Below are 20,405 nucleotides of genomic sequence, written 5' to 3' on the forward strand. Positions count from 1 at the left end.
CTGATAAACAGTTCAAACCAATAGTAATAAGAATGCTAACTGAACTTGAAAAAGAATACATGACCAGAGTGAGAACTTCAACAAAAACTAGAAAATATAAAAAAGAACCAGTCAGAGCTGAATAATACAGTAACTGAAAGGAAAATCACACTAGAAGGAATTGACAGCAGACTAGGTGATACAGAAGAAAGCATAATTGATCTGGAAGGTAGAATAGTGGAAATCACCTAATCAGAACAGCAAAAAGAAAAACAAATTTAAGAAAATGAGGATAGCTTAAGGCACCTCTGGGACAACATCAAGCATACTAACATTTATATTATAGGGTTCCCAGAAGAAGGAGAGAGAGATAAAGGGGTAGAAAATGTATTTGATGAAATCATGGCTGAAAATTTCTCTAACCTGAAGAGGAAACAGATATCCAGGTAAAGGACGCACAGAGTCCCAAACAAGATGAACCCAAGAGACACACAAAAGACATATCATAACTAAAAGGGCAAAAGCTAAATATATGGAGAGAATTTTAAAGGCAGCAAGAGAAAAACAAAGAGTCACATACAAGGGAACCCACATAAGGCCATCAGCTGATTTTTCAGCAGAAACTTTGCAGACCAGAAAGGAGTGGCATGATATATTTCAACTTCTAAATGAAAAAAACCTACAAACTAGGATACTCTAACCAGCAAGGTTATCATTCAGAATTGAAGGAAAGATAAAGAATTTCCCGGACAGGCAAAAACTAAAAGAGTTCATCACTACTAAACCGACCCTAAAAGAAATGTTAAAAGGTCTTCTCTAAGTGGGAAAGGTAAAGCTACAAGAAGTAAGAATTTACAGGAAAGAATACCCGAATACTAAAGGCAAATACATAGTAAAGGCTATGAATCAACCACTTAAATAAGATAGTATGAAGATTAAAAGCCAAAAGTTGTAAAATTAAGTATAACTACAAAAAAAACTGTTAAGGGACAAACATGAAGATGTAAAATATGACATCAAAAACACAAAACGTGGGGAGGGGATTAAAAATATATAGATTTTTTAGAATGTGTTTGAAATTAAATGATTATCAGTTTAAAACATGTAGATATAAGTCAACACATATGAACTGTATGGTAACCACAAATTAAAAACCTGCAATAGATTCACAAAAACTAGAAAGAAAGGAACACAAGCATACCACTAAAGAAAATCATCAAACCAAAAGAGTGGTCTCTTTAAGAACAGAAAAGAACTACAAACACAACCAGAAAACAAGTAACAAAATGGCAATAAGTACATACCTATCAATATTCATTTTAAATGTCAATGAACTAAATGCTCCAATCAAAGACATAGGGTGGCCGGGCCAATTGGACATAAGAACAAGACCCATCTATTTGCTGCCTATAAGAGACACACTTCAGAGCTAAAGACACACAGAGACTGAAAGTGAGGGGATGTAAAATGATATTCCATGCAAATAGAGATGAAAAGAAATCTGGGGTAGCAATACTAACATCAGACAAAGTAGATTTAAAACAAAGTCTATAACAAAAGACAAAGGAGGGCATTATATAATGATAAAGGTGTCACTACAAAAAGAGAATGTAACATTTGTTAACATATATTCACCTAATATAGGAGCACCTAAATATATAAAGCAAATACTAACAGACATAAAGGGAGAAAGTGACAATTATACAATAATAGTAACACCCCACTTACATCAATGGACTGATCATCCAGACAGAAAACCAATAAGGAAACAGTTGCCTTAAATGACATATTAGTCCAGTTGGACTTCGATATATACAGGACCTTCCATCTAAAAATAGCAGAATATTCTTTCTTTTCAAGTACACATGGAACATTACTAGGATAGATCACATGCCACAAAACAAGTCTCAACAAACTTAAGAGGATAGAAATTATATCAAGCATTTTTTTCTGACCACAACTGTATGAAACTAGAAATAAATTACAGGAAAAAAATGGGAAAAACATAAACAAGTAGAGACTAAACAACATGTTACTAAAAAACTAATGGGTCAACAAAGAAATCAAAGAGGAAATGAGAAAATATTTTGAGAAAAATAAAAATAAAAACACATCTTTCTAAAATCTATGGAAAGCACCAAAAGCAGTTCTAAGAGGGAAATTTATAGCAGTACAGGCTTACCTCAAGAAAAATAAACAATATAACCTACCATATAAAGTAATTAGAAAAGGAAGAATAAAGCCCAAAGTCAGCAGAAGGAAGGAAATAATAAAGATCAGAATGGAAATAAATAAAAGAGAGACCAAAAAAGACATGAAAAGATCAATGAAACCAAGAGCTGTTATTTTGAAAAAATAAACAAAATTGATATTCATTTTAACCAGGCTCATTAAGAAAAATAGAGAAAGGACTCAAATAAACAAAACTAGAAATGACAGAGGAGAAATTATACCTTATATCTCAAAGACACATAAAATCATAAGAGAATACTATGAGCAGTTATGTACCAACAAATTGGACAACCCAGAAGAAAAGGACAAATTTCTAGGAACATACAATCTTACAAGACTGAATCAGGAAGAAATTGACAATCTGAACAGACTGATCACTAGTATTGAAATTGAATTAGTAATCAAAAACTTCCATAAAACAAAATTCTAAGAACTGACAGCTTCACAGGGGAATTATTTCAAACATGTAAAGAAAAGCTAATACCTATTCTTCTCAAATTATTCCCAAAAATTGAAGAGGAGGGAACACTCCAAAACTCATTATATGAGGCCACCATTATCATGAAACACTACAAAAAGAGGAAATTAAAGGCCCATAAATCTGATGAATATAGATGCAAACATCCTCAACAAAATATTAGCAAACCAATTTCAACAATTCATGAAAAGGATCAGACACCATGATCAAGTGTGATTTATTCCAAGGATATAAGGATGATTCAATATCCATAAATCAATCAATATGATATATCACATTAACAAACAAATGATAAAAATCACATGATCATCTCAATAGATGCAGAAATAGCATTTGACAAAATTCAACATCCATTCATGCTAAAAACTCTCATCAAAGTTGGTATAGAGGGAACATATCTCAATATAATAAAGGCCACTTATGACAAGCCCACAGCTAATGTCATGCTCAACTGAAAGCTTTTCCTTTAAACTCAGGAACATGACAAGGATGCCCACTCTCACCACTTCTATTTAACATAGTATTGGAAGTCCTAGCCACAGCAATCAGACAAGAAAAGAAATAAAAGGCATTCATATTGGAAGCAAAGATGTGAAACTGTCACTATTTGCAGATGACATGACACTATGCATAGAAAATGCTAATGTCTCCACAAAAAATATGAGAATCAATAAATTAATTCAGTAAATTTGCAGGATACAAGATTAATAAACAGAAATCTGTTACTTTTCTAATAAAGAACTATCAGAAAGAGAAAGCAAGAAAACAATCCCCTTTAAAATCACATCAAAAATACCAAAAAAAAAATAATAATAAACTTAACCAAGGAGGTGAAAGACCTATACTTTGAAAACTATAAAACACTGATGAAGAAAATTGAAGATGATACAAAGAAATGGAAAGATTCCCATGATCATGGATTAGAATAATTAATATTGTTAAAATATCCATACTACCCAAAACAATCTATAGATTTAATGCAATCCCTATCAGAATACACAAACTAGAACAAATAATCCTAAAATTTATATAGAATACCAAAAGACCCTGAATAGTCAAAGCAATCTTGATAACAAAGAACAAAGCTGGAGGTATCATGTTCCCTGACTTCAAACTATACTACAAAGCTACAGTAATCAAAACAGTATGGTAGTGGCATAAAAACAGACAATTAGATCAATGGAATAGAATAGAGAGCCCAGAAACAAACCCACACACTTATGGTCAATTAACCTATGACCAAAGAGGCAAAAATATACATTGGGGAAAATACAGTCTCTTCAATAAGTGGTGCTGGGAAAACTGGACAGAAACATGTAAAAGAATGACATTAGAATATTTTTCTCAAATAATATACAAAAATAAACCCAAAGTGAGTTAAAGACCTAAATGTAAGACCTGAACCATAAAACTCCCAGGAGAGAACATAGGCAGAACAGTCTTTGACATAAATTATAGAAATATTTTTTTTGATCTGCCTCCTCAGGCAAAGGAAACAAAAGCAAAAATTAATAAATTGGACTTAATTAAACTTTAAAGCTTTAGCACAGCAAGGGAAACTATTAACAAAATGAAAGACAGGTTACTGAATGGCAGAAAACATTTGCAAATTATATGACCAACAAGGGGTTAATATCACAAATATACAAACAGTTCTTAAAAGCTCAGTATCAAACAAAAAAAAACCTCAATTATAAAATGGGCAGAAGACCTGAATAGACATTTTCCCAAAGAAGACATACAGGTGGCCAACAGGCACTTGAAAAGATGCTCAACATTGCTAATCATCAGAGAAATGCAAATCAAAACCACAATGAGATATTATTTCACACCTGTAAGAATGGTTATCATCAAAAAGACCACAATTAACAAATGTTTGCAAGGATGTGCAGAAACAGGAACTCTCCTACACTGTTGGTGGGAATATAAATTGGTGTAGCTACTGTAGAAAACAGTATGGAAGTACCTCAAAAAAAAATAAAACTAAAAATAGAACAACCATATGATCCAGCAATTCCACTCCTTGGTATATACCCTTAGAAAGCGAACATACTGATTTGAGAAGATATATGTACCCCAGTGTTCATAGCAGCATTATTTACAATAGCCAATATATGGAAATAACCTAAGTGTCCATCAACAGATAAATGGAGAAAGAAGATATGGTATGTGTATATATATACGTATATACTATATATATATATATATACCTATGCACACACACACACACACATGCACACACTGGATTACTATTCAGCCATAAAACAGAATGAAATTTTTCCATTTGCAACAACATGGATGGACCTGGAGGGCATTATGCTTAGTGAAGTAAGTCAGGCAGACACAAATCATCTATGTTATCACTATATGTGGAATCTAAAAAATACAATAAACAAATGTATATAACAAAACAGAAACAGACTCCAAGATATAGAGAACTAGTGGTTACCAGTGGGGAGAGGGAACGGGGAAATGGCAAGATGGTGTAAGGGATTAAGAAGTAGAAGCTACTATGTATAAAATTAAAAACCTGTAAGGATATATTGTATAGCACAGGGAATAAAGCCAATATTTTATAATAAATGGAGTGTAATTAATAAAAATATTGAATCATGATTTGGTAAACCTGAAACAATAATATAAAATTGTAAATTGGCAATAATTCAATTTTTTAAAAGTTTCTTCACATAAAAAAAGACATTTATTAAGAGAGTAGAATTTAATATTCTCATCCCCCCAAAAAAAGGACAAATATGTGAGGTAATGGATGTGTTGACTTGTTGAGGGGTATCCTTTCTCACTGTATACACATATCAAACCATCATGTTGTATACTTAAATCTTATAATTTTATTTGTTAATTATACCTCAATAAAATCTAAAAACATAAGAGGCATGCTGATTCAAGTATGGAGATAGCATGAAGCTAAAAGTGATAGTATTAGTTCTGTGAAAAATGCCAGTGGTAGTTTGATAGGGGTTGCACTGAATCTGTAGATTGCTTTGGGTGGTATAGTCATTTTCACAATGTTGAGTCTTCCAATCCAAGAACATGGTATACCTCTCCATCTGTTTGTATCATCTTTAATTTCTTTCATCAGTGCCTTATAATTTTCTGCATACAGGTCTTTTGTCTCCTTAGGTAGGTTTATTCCTAGATATTTTATTCTTTTTGTTGCAATGGTAAATGGGAGTGTTTTCTTAATTTCACTTTCAAACTATCACTGGCATTTTTCACAGAACTAGAAAAAAAAATTGCACAATTTGTATGGAAACACAAAAGACCCCTAATAGCCAAAGCAATCTTGAGAAAGAAAAACAGAGCTGGAGGAATAAGGCTCCCTGACTTCAGACTATACTACAAAGCTACAGTAATCAAGACAGTATGGTACTGGCACAAAAACAGAAATATAGATCACTGGAACAGGATAGAAAGCCCAGAGATAAACCCACACACATATGGTCACCTTATCTTTGATAAAGGAGGCGAGAATATACAGTGGAGAAAAGACAGCCTCTTCAATAAGTGGTGCTGGGAAAACTGGACAGCTACATGTAAAAGAATTAAATTAGAAAACTCCCTAACACCATACACAAAAATAAACTCAAAATGGATTAAAGACCTAAATGTAAGGCCAGACACTATCAAACTCTTAGAGGAAAACATAGGCAGAACACTCTATGACATGAATCACAGCAAGATCCTTTCTGACCCAGCTCCTAGAGAAATGGAAATAAAAACAAAAATAAACAAATGGGACCTAATGAAATTTAAAACCTTTTGCACAGCAAAAGAAACCATAAACAAGACGAAAAGACAACCCTCAGAATGGAAGAAAATATTTGCAAATGAAGCAACTGACAAAGGACTTATCTCCAAAATTTACAAGCAGCTCATGCAGCTCAATATCAGAAAAACGAACAACCCAATCCAAAAATGGGCAGAAGACCTAAATAGCCATTTCTCCAAAGAAGATATACAGATTGCCAGCAAACACATGAAAGAATGCTCAACATCATTAATCATTAGAGAAAGGCAAATCAAAACTACAATGAGATATCATCTCACACTGGTCAGAATGGCCATCATGAAAAAATCTACAAACAATAAATGCTGGAGAGGGTGTGGAAAAAAGGGAACCCTCTTGCACTGTTGGTGGGAATGTAAATTGATACAGTCACTATGGAGAACAGTATGGAGGTTCCTTAAAAAACTACAAATAGAACTACCATATGACCCAGCAATCCCACTACTGGGCATATACCCTGAGAAAACCATAATTCAAAAAGAGTCATGTACCACAATGTTCATTGCAGCTCTATTTACAATAGCCAGGACATGGAAGCAACCTAAGTGTCCATCAACAGATGAATGGATAAAGAAGATGTGGCACATATATACAATGGAATATTACTCAGCCATAAAAAGAAACGAAATTGAGTTATTTGTAGTGAGGTGGATGGACCTAGAGTTTGTCATACAGAGTGAAGTAAGTCAGAAAGAGAAAAACAAATACCGTATGCTAACACATATACATGGAATCCAAAAAAAAAAAATGGTCATGAAGAATCTAGGGGTAAGATGGGAATAAAGACGCAGACCTACTAGAGAATGGACTTGAGGATATGGGTAGGGGGAAGGGTAAGCTGGGACAAAGTGAGAGAGTGGCATGGAGAAATATACACTACCGAATGTAAAATTGATAGCTAGTGGGAAGCAGCCACATAGCACAGGGAGGTCAGCTAGATTCTTTGTGACTACCCAGAGGGGTGGGATACACAGGGTGGGAGGGAGGGAGACGCAAGAGGGAAGAAATATGGGGATATATGTATATGTATAACTGATTCATTTTGTTATAAAGCAGAAACTAACACACCATTGTAAAGCAATTATACTCCAATAAAGATGTTAAAAAATAAAATAAAATAAAAAAATAAAAGTGATAGTAATACATTGAACTTTTAGGATTTCAAAAGTTTTATGTGGGTTGAAATGATTAGAGTGAAACATATAGAATGAAATTTAATAAGGATAAATAGGGAAAATCATGCATTAATGTTTAAAAATAAATACCATAGTACATCAGATTGAGGCAATTGGCTGGTCAATAGTCATGAGAAAAAGATCTGGTGGATTTTACTTTATAATAAGCTCAGAGTAATCCAAGGGGGTAATGTCATCACCAAGTAGGCTAATTCTCCTTTAGGCTACATTAGTCCCTGTTTTACCGTGAGGTAACTAGAACATATTTAGAGTATTATGCTCACTTCTAGAAAGCACACTTTAGGTTGGATATTAAAAAACCAGGGAGGTCTCCAGAGCAGCATTTCCCAATCTGGTCTATGGGTTACTTACATTCCAACTGAGATCTTAATAGGTGTTTTGGGGGGAGAAACGTCCCATGGTCACAAAAGACTACATACTAAAACTTCATCCTATATATTCATAATTATCATTAACATATCAAGGAATTTGTGTAGTCCTGCATTAAAAACCTAAGTGAACCTAAATGATATAAATATGTATTAAGAGAATGTAAAAGAAACAGTAGAAAAATTTAAAATCAATAAGTCAATACAACAAGGTCTCTGGATAGAAAGGCAAATATAAAACCAATCATGGGCTTCCCTGGTGGTGCAGTGGTTATGAATCTGCCTGCCAATGCAGGGGACACGGGTTCGAGCCCTCATCCGGGAAGATCCCACGTGCCGCGGAGCAACAAAGCCCGTGTGCCACAACTACTGAGCCTGCGCTCTACAGCCCGAGAGCCAGAACTACTGAACCCGCGTGCCACAACTACTGAAGCCCAGGTGCCTAGAGCCCGTGCTCCGCAACAAGAGAAGCCACCACAATGAGAAGCCTATGCACCACAACGAAGAGTAGCCTCCACTCGCCACAACTAGAGAAAGCCCATGCGCAGCAACAAAGACCCAATGCAGCCAAAAATAAATAAAATAAAATAAATTAATTTAAATAAAATAATAAAACCAATCATATTTCTACACAGCAGTAACAAAATTTAAAAATAAAAATCAGGTCTCAAGGCATTGATTAATCAAAAATATGCAAGACCTCTAAAATGAAAATGCCAAAATATAATTGAGAGAAATTAAAGGAGAACAAAATGAATGGAGAAATATATCATGTTCATCATTTAGAAGGTTTAGTATTATAAAGAATTTTTTAAATTCCTCAAGTTAACCTATAGACTCAAGGCAAAGTCAATCCCAGATTTTTTTAGAAAATGATAATCTGATTCTAAAAGTTATCTAGAAATGCAAAGGGCCAGGAATAGCCAAGACAATCTTTAAGAAGAACAAAGCCGGAGGACTTATACTACCAGATCTCAAACCTATCTATAATATAAAGTAATTAATATACAAGTGGCATTTATCATGAGAATGAAGGTTGGTTTAAACATTTGAAAATCAATGTAATTCACCATATTAGCAAATTTTTTTAAAAGTCATAGAATCAACTCAATAGACACAGCAAGAGCATTTGAAAAATTGCAATATTCATTCTCGTTAAAAACTTTCAAAACCAGAGTAGAAGAGAACTTCCTAAACTTGACAAAATGCATCTAAGAAAAACTTACACCTAACATCATACTTTATGGTGAAAGACTGGAAGCTTTCTCTGTAAGATCTAAAACAGACAATGGTGTCTGTTTTCATCTTTTCTGTTCAACATTATATGCGAGGTCTAGTCAGTGCACTAAAAGAAGAAAAAAAAACCAGTGCATCCATATAGCACAGGAAGAATTAAAACTTTCTTCTCATATGACATAATCATCTAGGTATATAATCTGATGACATCTAAAAAAAATGTTACTAGAAATTCCATTTCTGGCATGAAAGCATGACGAGCTCTGCAGACTTGCTCCTCAGTGAAACTTGCAAAATGTATTTTAAAAACTACAATTTAAAGTTTCTGGAAATGGTCCTAAGGGCATAAAACAAAAGAAAAGTAAACTATTTATTAAAGAAAATCTACTAAAACTCAGTAAGGAAATCAAGAGTCCAGAATATTTAAAACAAGAACTGTTCCCACCCTCCCCCTTCCCAGATCAGTCTGAAGGAAACTCTACTCCAGACTGGTGCAGCCCAGAAAGAACATAGGGCTCTCTCTTCTCCCAGCTCCCATTTGGAGGGCTATCTTCCTGGGAGAGGCAAGACACCAGCATTTCTCATCCTAGAGCAAGCTACCTATTGCTATGGCTAAATTCTGGACAAGTTTGGCTGAGAGGTAGGAAATCCCTTCATCCTCCCAGCCCCCACTCATGGAATCTAGACTCTAACTTGGGCATGGCACTGCTGAGGTTACTGTGCCCTCAAGTGTCCTTCATCTGGTTCATGGGGCAGTGGTCCATGCTGGAAAAGGCAAGCTGAGGAGACCTGAGGCTGCTGTCAACCCCAGGCATGGGGCCTTGATTTAAGGTTAGTCTTTTCTAACACAGTTATCTAGTATTATAAGTTTTCTTTAATTTAGCACTACTTTATACCATGTTTTTAATTTTGTTTAATTGAAAAGGTTTTAAATTTTTCTTTTGAGTTCTTCTTTGACTTATATTTTATTTAGAAGTATATTATTTAGTTCTCAAGTACTTGGAGATTTTCCAGATATATCTGTTTTTAATTTCTAATTTTATTCCTTTTGGCCAGAGAACATACTTTGTATACTGTGAATTCTTTTAATTTTTTTACAACAAAGAATATGGTCTATCTTGGTAAATGTTGTAGGTTCAGTTGAAAAGAAGGTGTATTCTGCTGCTGTTTGTTGGAGTGTTCTATAAATGACAATTAAGTCAAGTTGGTTGACAATGGTTCCTCTTTCTGCTACCTTTACTTATTTTCTGTCTATATTGTTTATATTGTTTATTATTATATTGTTTATTGACAGAGGAGTGTTAAAATCTCTAACTATAATTATAGATCATCTCTTCCTCCTTTCAGTTTCTTGTTTTTGCTTCATGTCTATGATTAGGTGCATAAATACTTAGGATTGTTATGTACTCTTTTCTTTTCTTTCTCTTTATATTGGAGCATAGTTTATTAACAATGTGGTTTAGTTTCAGGTGTACAGCAAGGTGATTCAGTTATACATAAACATGTATCTATTCTTTTTCAAATTCTTTTCCCATTTCAGTTATTGCAGAATATTGAGCAGAGTTGCCTGTGCTATACAGTAGGTCCTTGTTGGTTATCTATTTTATATATAGTAGTGTGTACATGTCAATCCCAAACTCCCAATCTATCCCTCTCCCCCACCCTTTCCCCCAGTAACCTTAAGTTTGTTCTCTAAGTCTGTGAGTCTGTTTCTGTTTTGTAAATAAGTTCATTTGTATCATTATTTTTAGATTCTGCATATAAGCGATATCATATATTTGTCTTTCTCTGTCTGTCTTTAAAGTGGGTTTCTCTCAGGGACCAATTTTGGGTCTTTCTTTTTATCTATTTTGACCATCTCTGCCTTTTAAAATAGATGTTTAGATTATTTATATTTAATGTGATGATTAATATGGTTGCTATTGGTTTTCCATGTGTTTCATCTATTCTTTGTTACTTTTTTCTCTTTTTCTGCCTTCCTATTGTTTTTATTATCCATTTTATAAACTTTCTTGCTTTATTAGCTATAATTTTTAAGTTCTACAGTGCACATTCTTAATTTATTACAATCTACCTACAAGTAATAATATCATATCACATCATGTGCAGTATATTTCCATTTCATCTTCTGGCCTTTGTGCTATTGTTGTCATACATTTTCCTCACATATACATTATAAACCACACAATACAATGTTATTATTTTTGCTTTCGGTAGTTATTTATTTAAGATATTTAGAAAAAAAGACATATTTACCCATATATTTTCCATTTTTGTTGCTCTTCCTTCCTTTTTATACATCCATTTTAATTTTATTTATTTATTTTATTTTATTTTATTTTATTTTTATTCTATTCTATTCTATTCGGCTGCGCCGAGTCTTACTTCCGGCATATGGGCTCTTAGTTGCGGCATGACGGATCTAGTTCCCTGACCCAGTATTGAACCCGGGCACCCTGCATTGGGAGCATGGAGTTTTAACCACTGGACCAACAGGGAAGTCCTATAGATCCATATTTCTATCTAGCATCATTTTCCTTCTGCCTGACACATCTCCCTTAACATTTCTTGCAGTACAGATATGCTGGTGATGATTTTTTAGCCTCTATATGTCAGAAAATGTATTTATTTTACCTATGTTTTTAAAATATACTATCTCTGGTACAGAATTCTAGATTGACATTTTTAGTATTTTAAAGCTGTTGCTAACTACTTTCTTGCTTCCCTGTTTCTGACAAGAAGCCTGCTGTCTTTCTAAAATTTTCCCTGTGTATATAAATGTTCTGTTTCATTATGTTTGTTTTTAAGATTTTCTCTTTATCACTAGTTCTAAGCAATTTGATAATTTCCCTTGGTGTAATTTTCTTCATGTTTCTTGTTTGTTGAACTTGGTTTGGGCAGATTATAATTTTCATCAAATTTAGAATATTTTTGACTAGATTTTCTTCAAAGACATTTTCTGCCTCTCCCTTCAGATAATCCAGTTACACCTATATTAGGCCAGTTGAAGCTATCCCACAGTGCACTGATGTCCTGTTCACTTTTTCAGTCCTTTCTTCCCTCTGTGTTTCATTTTTGCTAGCTACCATCGCTATGCCTTCAAGCTCATCAATCTTTTCTTCCTCAGTGTCTAATCTGCTGTTAGTCCCATCTGGTATATATTTCACCTCAGATATTGTGCTTTTTATACCTAGAAGTTCAATTTGTTTTTGTTTTTTTAACTTACATGTCTCTACTCAACATGCTCATATTTTCCTCTACTTTTGAACATGTGGAATTTAGACATATCTATTTTAATATACTTATCTACTAATTCATCTGTGCCATTTATGCATCTGTTTTTATTGATTGATTATTCTGCCTTTTTGGGTTGTATTTTCTTGCTTCTTTACATGTCTGGTAATTTTTGACTAGATACCAGCCATTGTACATTCACCTTGTGTAAATATTCTTAAACTTTGTTCTGAGATAATGTTCTGAAAACATTTTTATATTTACTTTTGAAGCTTGCTTTTAAACTTTGTTAGTTGGGACCAGAACAGCCTTTGTTTGGGGATGGTTTTGCCATGCCACTGAAGCCATATTCTTCTGAGTACCCTACCCCAACCCCATATGTTGCAAGTTTTTCCACTCTGGTTGGAGGGAACACAAGTTATTCCCAACCCTATTATTCCATCTGCTGTAGTCCAGTGGTCCTTTCCTCAACCTTGGGCTGTTTCCTTATATGCATGAGCTGAGCGGTACTTACCTGAAAACTTGAGGGAAATTCTCAGCAGATTTCTGGATCTTTCCCTCTGCACAACTCTCACTTCTCCATGCACCTCTTGCTTCTTCTCTGCCCTACAAATTTTAGCCATCTTGGCCACCCCAAATTCAAAACTCTTTCTCATCAACTGAGGGAGTCCACCAGGCACTATGTGGATTCTCCCTCCCTACACTGCAGCCTGAAATTTATCGAGGCAGTAAGGTGATATAATCCTACGGCTCAGCTTGTTTCCCTTCTTTCAAGAATCACTGTCCTGTGCTGCCTTTGTTCAATTTCTGATAACTGCTACATACTATGTTTGTTCATTTCTTAGTTGTCTTTTAAGAAGATAAATCTGGTTTCTGTTACTCCATGTTAGCCAGAGCAAAAGCCTCCATGCATATTTTTCATGGGTACTCAAACTCTGCATGTCTACAACTAATTTCCACCTCCTTCCCCTACCTTCTTTGTTCCAACCAAACTCCAAAAGAAACAGAATAAAACAAAATACTACTGTTCCTCCTCCAATACTCCTTATTTTAGAAAATGGCACCACTCAGTCATCTAAACCAGGAACTTAGAGGTTATTATTTTCTCCTCCCTTTCCCCCTAATCCCATAATTTAATCAGTCACCAAATTCTCTACATTCCCACAATCATCACCTTCATCCTGGACAACTGAAATCAATTTGTGACTGGTCTTCTCTTCCTCCAATACTGCCCTGTTCCAATCTATTATTTATACTAAAGCAAGAGCCATATAGCCTTCATCTAAAAACAAACAACACCAAAAAAAGACCATGCAAACATATCTTTAACTTTAATTAATAATTGAGTTTATTATAGTGGTATAGGTATAGTAATTCCAACACTATTTACTATTTTATGTATATTGTAGGATAAAACAAATTAGTAAATCAATGAAGAATAATTTGTTCTATTGGAATTAGTGGTATCAGTATAGACTCATTACACATGCACATACACATATATGTCTACAGTTATACACATATTTGTGTATATGTCTATATGTATATATATGAATATATACAGGTGTGTGTATATGTATATATGTAATTTTCTATTTTCTCAATTCTGTCCACTGAAAGGTCCTAGAAGCAAATGACACCCAGTAACAATGAAAATACCTAGCACACAGAAGTTGGATTTTAAATATAATTTCCCACACAAAAAGATCCTGTTTCTTCTTGGAAAAAATGATTGATTATAAGGCTGAATAAGGGAGAGTACAAGTTAAGTCTGGAATATACTGTTATGCCATAAAGTCAAAAAGTGCTCAAAAATGAGACTATATCAAAAGTCAGCTTTAATAGGCTCCCACTAAGCAAACACGGGAAATTATGAACAAAAATTGATAAAAATAGATAATAATATATAATAATATTAATGGATTACAATTCATTGAATAAAATAAGAATCCATCTGTTCATGCTGATAGCTACCTAATTAACTAAAGAGAAGGAAAGGGTTTTATTACAATAGAATATCATATAATAAATGTAGATAATTGGCAAAAGTTGAATATGGACTACAGATTAGAAAATAGTATTATGTCAGGTCACATTTTCTGAATTTATAATTTCATTGTAATTTTATAAAATAACTTCTTTGTTCTAAGAAAATACACACTGAAGTATTTAGGGATAAAGGATTATGATATCTGCATCTAATTCTCAAATGGTTCAGGAAAAAAACATAAATATATTGGCATACTTGCCCTTTCAATGTGGTCCATGAGGTATTATAATGCATTTACTTCATTGCGATCATATTGCTGATCATACTAAACTGAGATCCCATCTAGCCAACAGATTTCTCCTCTTTGGAATATCAGGCTGATATGTGCTCAGTGTTTTCAGAACAAAGACATGTTTTCCAGCTGTTCCTGGGACACACCTGTCATCCAGGCAGGGATTGGTATTTTATTACCAGAAATGGGTGTGGCCAAATGTTGTGGTTTAATACCCTATATGCATTTACCTAAGTGAAATTTGGAACCTCCCAAAACCAGACCAGAGAGACTGACCATTGAAATGAAGGATTAGAACTAATTTCCAGTGCTCAGAGGGAAGAAACTCAGCTTTACACTAACCTCATTGATCAAGACACTATTGAAGGTACCTTAAGAATCTTTTCAGCTGACAATAGCCAAGAAGATCTTGAAACAATAACTGACCTCCAAGCCCAGGTCGCAGCCGGTTGTCATAGCCATCCAGAAGACGATCCAAGATTCTGGTGAATATAGTGATGTTGTCGGTGCTGTCATCAGGAATATCTGGAGCATGCTTCGGAGAGAGTCTGAGGCGGTGGAAGAAAAAGAGACACAAAATAATAGTTCTTAATAGCAAACAATTACATGTCTAACACTTTAATTCAAGAAAATGTCAATCAGTAGACTGGGCCAATTAAATAGCTATGTACCTCAACCAAACCAGCAAGCACCTTGGCATGAGCTTTACCAAACATACAGACCAGCCCCAACCCAGCAGTGGAGAAACACCAGTAGAAATCTTGGACAGGATATCTGTGGGAATAATACCTGGCATAAAGTTGATTTATCACATTTTGTTTCATGAACAAAAGGGCCTCAAAAAAAAAGGAAAATTTTGTTAACTTACCCCTTTTCTAGCCTAGAGAAACACAGGTTCACAGGACAACAGAGCCAGAAAGACCTTTGAATTACATGTAATCTGCCTATCTCTCACCCTATGGAGATAGGGCAACAAAGCAATAGCAGTCCATTAAATGTTAAAGCTACCAGAACTCTTAAGAGATTCCTAATCTCTTTCATTTCATACATGGGGAAATAAGCTCAGAGAGAACACCAAATTTGCCCACAGTCGTATTGCTAGTGAGGGTCAGAGATAGAACTATAATCCAAATTTTCTGATTTTCTAGAGACCCTCAGCTACCTTCTGCTTATCCAGTGTGGATGCCTTCTACAAGACTTTCCAAGCAGTAGGCACTTTACTAATCACCTAATCAGGCCGAGGCTGTGACTAATGCTTTCACTTTATGAGGAGGAGCTTGGTGTGGTTTGACGAGACTAGAAATAAAGAAAAGCCCTGGGTAGTTTTGGGGAAAGAGATATAGTGAAGGAAATGGCTGTTGCCAAGGGTCAAGAAGCATGGTGTAGAATCAAGTAATAATCTAGAAGTCAGGAATCTTACATCCTAGTGCCAGCTGTATTCGTGATTTGGAGTAGACAATTAAGCAAATTATAGTCCTATAGATCTCAGTTTTACCCATTCTTACTTTGGACCAAGAAGGTTGCCATTCATAGATATATAATAACTATTCCTAGCATCCAGTTAATCGGGGCAATAAGAGACAGGTTAACAGTTAGAAGGAATCTTGAGAGGCAGTCAATATGTCTTCCCGCCAAAATAGTAGGAACATCTGAATTGAATAGTTCTCACTCTAAACTGCCACTCCCTAGCTGATAAACTTTGAAAAGTCATTTTGAACCCAAATTCCTTAGTTCATAAACCTAATTCAATTCACATAATCATTCAATGCATCTTTAATGAGCATCAACTATGTGCCTATAGAAAAAAACAGAGCAGAAAAAAAAGGTAAAACAAGGTAATCTCTCCCCTGCTTACAGGTGTTCTGAGAGACTCAAATGATAAAATAGATACAAGTGGAATGAAAAAGGGACCTAGGCTTAAAAAGTCTGGAGACATGAATTTGAATTTATTAGTTGAGTGACCTTAAGCAAGTCACATAACACCTCTAGTAATAGCTTTCTCATCTTTAAAATTAAAATAACTTCACTGATATGTTGTATCAATATTAAATAATACATTAAAATTTCCAGACTTAATACTTAATATCTAGAAGTATTCAAAGTTTGTTTTCTCTTTTGTAAAATAGTAGTTTATGTACTCGAATGCATAATTCAAATGTAAATAGTCACAACAAAATATTGGCACCCCCATCAGCCAAAGCCATAAGGAAAGCTTTGGTCAAGAAGCACTGGAAACCAGTGAAGACTAGAGGTGATTGGCTGGTTTAGTGAAGAGTACCAGAAGTGATACAGATACCTCATTTGGAAGGGGGAAGAAAGAAGGAAACTGTAGTGCAGAGCTAACAAACTGACATCAATATGCTGAAGAGATAAAAACAGACACCCTGTCAGGTCTTGGCTCACATTTGACTTAATCACCGATATTCTGAATCCATCTTACATGGGCTGTGGGGAGAGAGGCTACGGGAGCTCAATTGATTTTGTGAAAACCTCTTTCTCATTTTCCCTTAACTCTCACTGCAGGGAATCTTGACCCTGGTTAGCCTAGTTTGATTTCTGGGAAATAGGTCTATGAATTGAATGAAAAGCCAATTTTTTGATTACTGGAAGGGGATAGAAAGTAGAATCCTCACAGAGTCATAGCAAGCTATAAAGGGCTTCAGAGATATCCACTCCAGGTGGATTTATAGATGGGAATTGTAAAGTCCCTGAACATAAGTTTTAACCACACTGAGTGTTAATGGAGAAGTTAAAATTTGGATCCAGAATTCCTGAATATAAGGCCAATATACTGTGCTGCCTCTCTTACTGAAATAATAACTTCCTTGATGATGCATTTCCATCCCTTGCTGATTCTGTGTTGATATGTTAGCAGCATTCTTCACTAATAACTTCTAAAATTTAAGTCAAAAATCAATGCTAAGTATCATTCCAAAACAATTTTCAATAGATTTCTCTATGATTTTGCACTTGATTACTGATAAATTTTTCTTCTTATGTGGTAAATTATTGCAGGGGGAGCTGGAATCTTGTTTAATCTAGAACCCAAGTTAGAACTCTCTCTTCTTAAATAACTGAACTGCAACAAGCTGAAGATTCTGTAGTTTGTACCCATCCAAAATAGTCTGGGGGAACAACAAAGAATCATAGTATGTCAGGATTATGGAGGACCTTAGAGATCATATAATTATTTCCCTTCATTTTACAGATGGACAACCTAAGACACCAACAAAAGAAAGGGATTGTTTAAAGCCACATGCTTATTAAGTTGATGAGACTGATGCAATAACCATGCTTGTTTTGCCTTATATCTGTCATTACTGGCTGGACTAAATATGATATTAATAATGCATCATTAAAAATGAAAATGATGTTACTAATACAGTATCTATAGGTTAGGCAAGTTTAGTCATTTTTCTAGTCTTAAAAATGGAATAGTGGTAAATCCAAAGAACTAGGGTCAAATGAACAGAGTTTTAGTCCTGACTCTGCCACTAACTGATCATGTGAACTATTTCCTTGCATGTGAAATAGAGATAATTCCCCAACTTATAATGCTTTTGGAAGAAATAAGTAAATAAGATAATAAACATAAAATTGCTTTGTAAATGGTAAAGCTCAACATACATTGAGGTTGATCATTCCTTTTCTCACAAACTCCTGAAAATGTAATGAGACACCTTTGAAAGACATGCACTTCTATGCTATGGGAAAAGTTAAGCTCACCGAGTGATTAAGTTCAGGGTAAGTAATAAGTAATAGTATTAGTTCAACTACATTGAGGAAGGACCCTGATGTGTTTATGTCAGGGGGAAGCAGAAGAGGCACAGATGTGGAGTTGCTGATACAGTTCATAAAACAACCCAAAGAGAGGATAAATTTACTTCATTAAAAGGATCACATGATCAGTTAGTGGCAGAGTCAGGACTAAAACTCTGTTCATTTGACCCTAGTTCTTTGGATTTACCACTCTTCCATTTTCCCTAATACTGTATATCTCCTGGGGGAGAACAGATTTTTAAAATAAACAAAATTCAAAATTACTATGCAGAAGGTAATGTCAACAAGATGGAGAGGTCTCAAAGCTCATCTCCCCCTTACACACACACACACACACACACACACACACAAATCCATAAGAACAATAAATAACTACAAACTGAAGAAAACCGCTAAGGGAAGGCTCCAGAAAACAAAGAAGCAGTAGCAAAAACCTGAGGAGCTCAAAAAAAGTACAGGAAGCATGTTACCTATGTCACCTCATCTCCCAGTCAGGACCTGCTCTGCACCTGGAAGAATCACCTCTGAGGAAGTTCACCACACAGGGAGAAGGAGTGCATGTCTTTCAAAGGTGTCTCATTACATTTTCAGGAGTTTGTGGGAAAAGGAATGATCAACCTCAATGTATGTTGAGCTTTACCATTTACAAAGCAATTTTATGTTTATTATCTTATTTACTTATTTCTTCCAAAAGCATTATAAGTTGGAAGAGATTATAAAAAAGAATATATATATATATATATATATATATATATATATATATATGTATATATATATATATATATATATATGTATATATATATATATATATATATATATAACTCAGTTATACATATATGAGTTACTGAGCTGTATACCTAAAACTAACACATTATAAACCAACCATATTTCAATAAAAATTTTTTTTTAATAAAAAAAGATGTTAATCTTGAAGAAGCATAAAAAAATAAAATACATTTTGTCTGATAGGAGAAAAAGAAAATAGTTACAGCTATAATATTATGTTGATAGATATATAACATAAAAAGATGAAAAGTGAGGCATCAATATAAACTGTGGGGGGCAAGTGAATGTGTAAAACTTTCTTATGCAATTGAAGTTGTTATAAGCTTAAAATAGATGATTATAAGATGCATTATGAAAGCTTCATGGTAACCACAGAGCAAAAATCTGTAATAGATACACAAACAATATAGAGAAAAGAATCAAAGCAAACCACTAAAACAATCATCAACTAACAAAGAAAGACAGCAAGAGAGGAGGAAGGAAACTAAGGAACTTCAAAACAATCAGAAATCATTATCAAAATTTAGTGAAGTAAGTCTTTATCCAATCATTTCTTTAAATATAAATGTTTTAAATTCTTCAATTAAAAGACACAAAGAAGCTAAATGGATAAAAACAACAACAACAAATACCAAGGCCCATCCATATGCTGCCTATAAGAGGCTCACTTAAGCATTAAGCACACTCACAGGCTGAAAGTGAAGGGGTGAAGGTATTTCAAGCAAATGGAAATCAAAAGAGAGCAGGGGTAGCTATATTTTTATCAGACAAAAGAGACTTTAAGTCAAAAACTGTAACAGGACACAAGAAGGTCATTATATAATGATAAAGGGGTCAATTCATCACAAGGATATAACAATTGTAAACTCATGCACACTCAATATTGTAGCATGTAAATATATTAAACAGTTATCAATGGATCTGAAGGGAAAAATAGACAGCAATGCAATAATAATAGGGGACTTCAATACCTCACTTTCAACAATGGATCCATCATTCAAATAGAAAATCAATAAGGAAATAATG

The 20,405-nt window shown here is 34.3% G+C and overlaps 1 protein-coding gene across 1 annotated transcript in view; it reads right to left on the reverse strand.

Annotated features, from left to right (window-relative positions):
* GABRA3 (gamma-aminobutyric acid type A receptor subunit alpha3) overlaps positions 1-20,405 on the reverse strand; it is a 146,712-nt gene that overhangs the window by 116,852 nt on the left and 9,455 nt on the right. The window contains exon 2 of the mRNA XM_061177800.1: positions 15,240-15,361. Coding sequence (XP_061033783.1) covers positions 15,240-15,361 — 122 coding nt within the window. The remainder of the gene's footprint in view (positions 1-15,239; positions 15,362-20,405) is intronic.

Source organism: Eubalaena glacialis, chromosome X (genome assembly GCF_028564815.1).
Source record: "Eubalaena glacialis isolate mEubGla1 chromosome X, mEubGla1.1.hap2.+ XY, whole genome shotgun sequence".
Classification (NCBI taxonomy): Eukaryota; Metazoa; Chordata; class Mammalia; order Artiodactyla; family Balaenidae; genus Eubalaena; species Eubalaena glacialis.